Source organism: Trypanosoma equiperdum (genome assembly GCF_001457755.1).
Source record: "Trypanosoma equiperdum strain OVI genome assembly, contig: ctg_42, whole genome shotgun sequence".
Lineage (NCBI taxonomy): Eukaryota > Euglenozoa > Kinetoplastea > Trypanosomatida > Trypanosomatidae > Trypanosoma > Trypanosoma equiperdum.
Window position 1 is genome coordinate 656 of NW_027124343.1, and position 3,698 is coordinate 4,353.

Consider the following 3,698-nt stretch of genomic DNA (forward strand, 5'->3'; position numbering starts at 1 on the left):
ACCAACACAGCAGTTGAGTTAGCCACAATAACGGCGCCACCTGAGCCAACAAGCACGCTAATCAAATCGGCTAACATCGCAACGGACATGAAAAAGCTCTTTCTAGGCGACGATCAAGCCACTCTGGCAGCCGCCACAAACGACCATATCTTCGGTGCTTCATCAAATTCCATCAACTCAAGATACACTGCCTGCACCACAGCACCAAATGGCAAAATTAAAACATTGGCGGCGGCAATGAGCTGTGTATGCCAAGGGGAAACGAACGGCGATGATGATGACATTTGTTTCAAGGGACAAATAGCTGCCAATGTTTGGGAAGACAATGGCGCACCAAAATACGACGCTGCAAAGGAAATAGCAGAGAAATGCACAACAGACGCTCACAAACAGAAAACTACATACCAAGCGATACGAAAAGCACTGGCAGAAGTAGCACGGCTCGTAACAACAGACGGCACCAGCACATACCTAGGAGTGTTCCAAACAAACTGCAACGGACAACAAAACAACGGCAGGTGCATCAAATGGCAAAACAAAAAACCCCACGAAATATTTGCGGACCCGGATACACCATGGCTCAAAGACATGGAGGAACTCGCAGCAGCTCTAGAAGCACGAGAAAAACACAACAACCTCGTCAAAGAGCAAAGTAAACAATTGACCGTTCTGGTGGCACGCGCCAGAGCTCTAGAAAACCCACGCAGCTTTGCGCCAGCAATAGCACAAACAGCGCAAGAAACCGCCGGTAGCCAAGGAAAAGTAGAACAAAATAAGGCGTATACCTGCGCCACCCATACCGCGAACTCGACCTGAACAAAAAATAACAGCAAATTGGAAGGGAGATCGGAAACAGATGGAACATGCAAAACCAAAGATGGAGAAGGACAAGCAAATGCAGGAGCAGGAGAAGCAGCTACAGGAACAACAAATGCCCAAGGCAAAAAGTGCTCAGATAAGAAAACTGAAGGCGACTGCAGAGATGGCTGCAAATGGGATGGAAAAGAATGCAAGGATTTCAGTTTCCTTGCCAATAAAAAATTTTCTCTGATGGATGCTGCTTTTTGGAGTTTGGTATCATTTTAGCTTATTAAGGATTCTTGTTCAAATTAATAAAATTATGAAATATTACAACTGCGATGAAAGGTTTGTACAGCCATCTTAAAAGAAATAGATGGGTTATGGAGTTTTTGGAAAGACAGAATGCAAGTGATGGGGATATTGTAATTCATTCAGATGGATCTGATGTTATAGTTAGTGATCAAGAGAGGTATGAAAATGCTGTGGAATATTTTATGCAAAATATTGCGAAAAATGAAGAGAAGTTTAGTGGAGAGGTTATAGTAAAAGAGAACCATATTTCCCCTATTATATTCATGACAACATCAGAGTGTTATGCTCCTCAGTTGGATTTGCTTATGAAATCAGATCACAAGGAGCATGTAAAGAGATGTTTTTGATTTTTTAATGTGGGCTACAGAAGAGAAGTGGATAATAAATTACCTCATTTACTAAAATCACCTCCTATTTTCAAAACTCTATCTTAGTGGTGGTGGTTTGATAGCCAGGGTTTGGGCATTTAGAAGGTTTGAATATGCTATTTAGAAATTACTTACCGGAGGTGAGGAATGGTAGTGTGTTCCGAGCAAAGTATTTACAAGCCATTTTCAATTGGGAGTGCAGTTCAAGAAGAAGTTGTTGGACAGAGATTTGTTTTGAAGAGAGGAATGATTGGATTAGATTATGAGGAGATATTTTTCACTATTCCCAGTAGTGTGGTGATTGGTGTAACCTAATTCATTTACTTTCATGGACAAATAATTGCATGGGAAGAAAGAGCGAAGCTTATTGTGAAAAATATCAATTGGTATAAGAATTTGAAAGAAGGAAATTTAGTAGAAAAGATTTTAATATGATTGATACTTATTTGATTGACGGAGAGAAATGGAATTTTGAATATGATATTGTTTCCCGTGATGTGTCTAATGAAGAGAATTTGTTCAGGGTTATGAAATTGTAAAAGGAAGCTAAACAATAAATATGAGATAGCCTCACGCACACACGGTGAAATTTTGTAATATACCTTGAATACAAAACCTTTCAGCGCCAATGTCAGCAGTGGAGGACTAAAACCCCCAAACGGACCCAAGGAAGACCTATTAGCACCAAAATGACGATGAAAACCACGCAAGAAACAAATGCAATTCTACTGGTATTAGAAAGTGCAACGTTGGCGGATGCACTAGCAGCAGGCGACCACGAACACCTTTTTGTTGATCTCTGTACATTAGTCACTCTACACAAGCTTCAGTTTCCAGACCTGCCCAAAACTCAACAGGCAACAGCGGACTACTAGCAAATCCAGAAGTTACGCACGCGTTACTGTGCAATCCCGAGTGGCGCAACAAGTTTGGAAAGACTGGCGAAGGCAATGCCAGGCACCCGTACAAACCAGAAGACGGTAAGGAGGATGGCCTTCACATGAAGAGATGGGCCAACTGGGCAGACTCAGAGGCTGAGCTCGAAAGGGAGAGCCAACCAAAGCAAACATTAAAAGCAGCACAACTGAAATTTTCAACCGAATCTCAGCGGCTACAATACCTCGCGGCGCTGCAACCACTAGCGGAGCAGGCAGCAGCCGCGGTCGACGAACTGCAAACAGTACAAGAAAACAGTGCCAAGCTAACTGCAACCGAACTCAAAAATGAGCTAAAATCAGCAGCCTTCGGAGCAGGCATAGACAACGAAAACCAACTAACGGAATCCAACATAAAGAGCAGCGACGGCGAAGCAACAACAAGAAAGAATCTCTGTGGCGATACGACTGCATCGGAAAAAGCTCAAACAATTGCGGCGTTCATATACTGTATTTGCGCCGGAGAACAAACGGACGGCGGCGGCAACGTCAAGTACTGCGAAAACACACAAGCAGACAACAACAATCCAGGGACAGGCCTAACAGGGGTCGAAACGGCCACAAAGGACTTAATTTCAAAATGCCCAGACAGCTCGCAGAAAGAAATATCAAGCGCAGAGCTGCTAACGCCGGCAGCGCAGTTCCAAGCCAAAATCAAAACGAAAACCAAGGAACTTACTTTGGTACCTTCACGGCCAACGACTGCGGCGGCGTGTCGTCCAGCGGTGTTTGCGTGTATTACAAGGCGACAACAAAGGCAGAGCAAAAGGCGGCCAGAGACATACCCTGGTTACAAAGCATAAAACAAGTCGCCACAAAGGTTCAGCAACAACAAGCGGCACGGCACCGGATAAACGGCCTCAGACGCCTGATGGCCGCCATAAAAGGACAAGCGTTCAATCTCAAACAGGAGCTGTAACTTCACAAGCATCTCGCGCAGGCGATGGCACAAACCACAACAGCAGCGCAGAAAAGCACACAAGCACAGGGGAAACAGAAAAAAGACCAATGCGAAGCGATACAGACGGCAGTGCAATGCATGGAAAAACAGCCAACATGTGAGTGGAAAGGCAAAAATGACGATTATGGAGAACACTTCAAACTAATTGAGATACATGAAACGCAACAAGAAACCCAAACAAGAGCAAGAACAGCAGCACCAGAAACTGGATGTGCTAAACATGTAGATAATAAAACTACTTAAGCTACTGAAAAAAGGTGTAAATGGGAAAAAGAAATTTGCAAGTATACCAGTTTTCTTGTAAAAATAAATTTGCTTTGA

The 3,698-nt window shown here is 43.6% G+C and overlaps 3 pseudogenes across 3 annotated transcripts in view; all 3 read left to right on the forward strand.

The window, feature by feature from the left end:
• TEOVI_000180300:pseudogene overlaps positions 1 to 972 on the forward strand; it is a 1,323-nt pseudogene extending 351 nt beyond the window's left edge. Inside the window, exon 1 of the mRNA in view lies at positions 1 to 972. This exon is cut by the window's left edge and continues 351 nt beyond it. Within this exon, the coding sequence occupies positions 1 to 972 (972 nt within the window).
• Positions 973 to 1,295: 323 nt separating this feature from the next.
• TEOVI_000180400:pseudogene lies at positions 1,296 to 2,020 on the forward strand (annotated as a pseudogene). The gene is given in 4 exon segments: positions 1,296 to 1,529; positions 1,531 to 1,641; positions 1,644 to 1,883; positions 1,886 to 2,020. Coding segments are annotated over 4 exon segments (720 nt in total).
• Positions 2,021 to 2,163: 143 nt separating this feature from the next.
• On the forward strand, positions 2,164 to 3,522 carry TEOVI_000180500:pseudogene (annotated as a pseudogene). The gene is given in 5 exon segments: positions 2,164 to 2,232; positions 2,234 to 2,377; positions 2,380 to 3,081; positions 3,084 to 3,371; positions 3,376 to 3,522. Coding segments are annotated over 5 exon segments (1,350 nt in total).
• Positions 3,523 to 3,698: the final 176 nt, after the last annotated feature.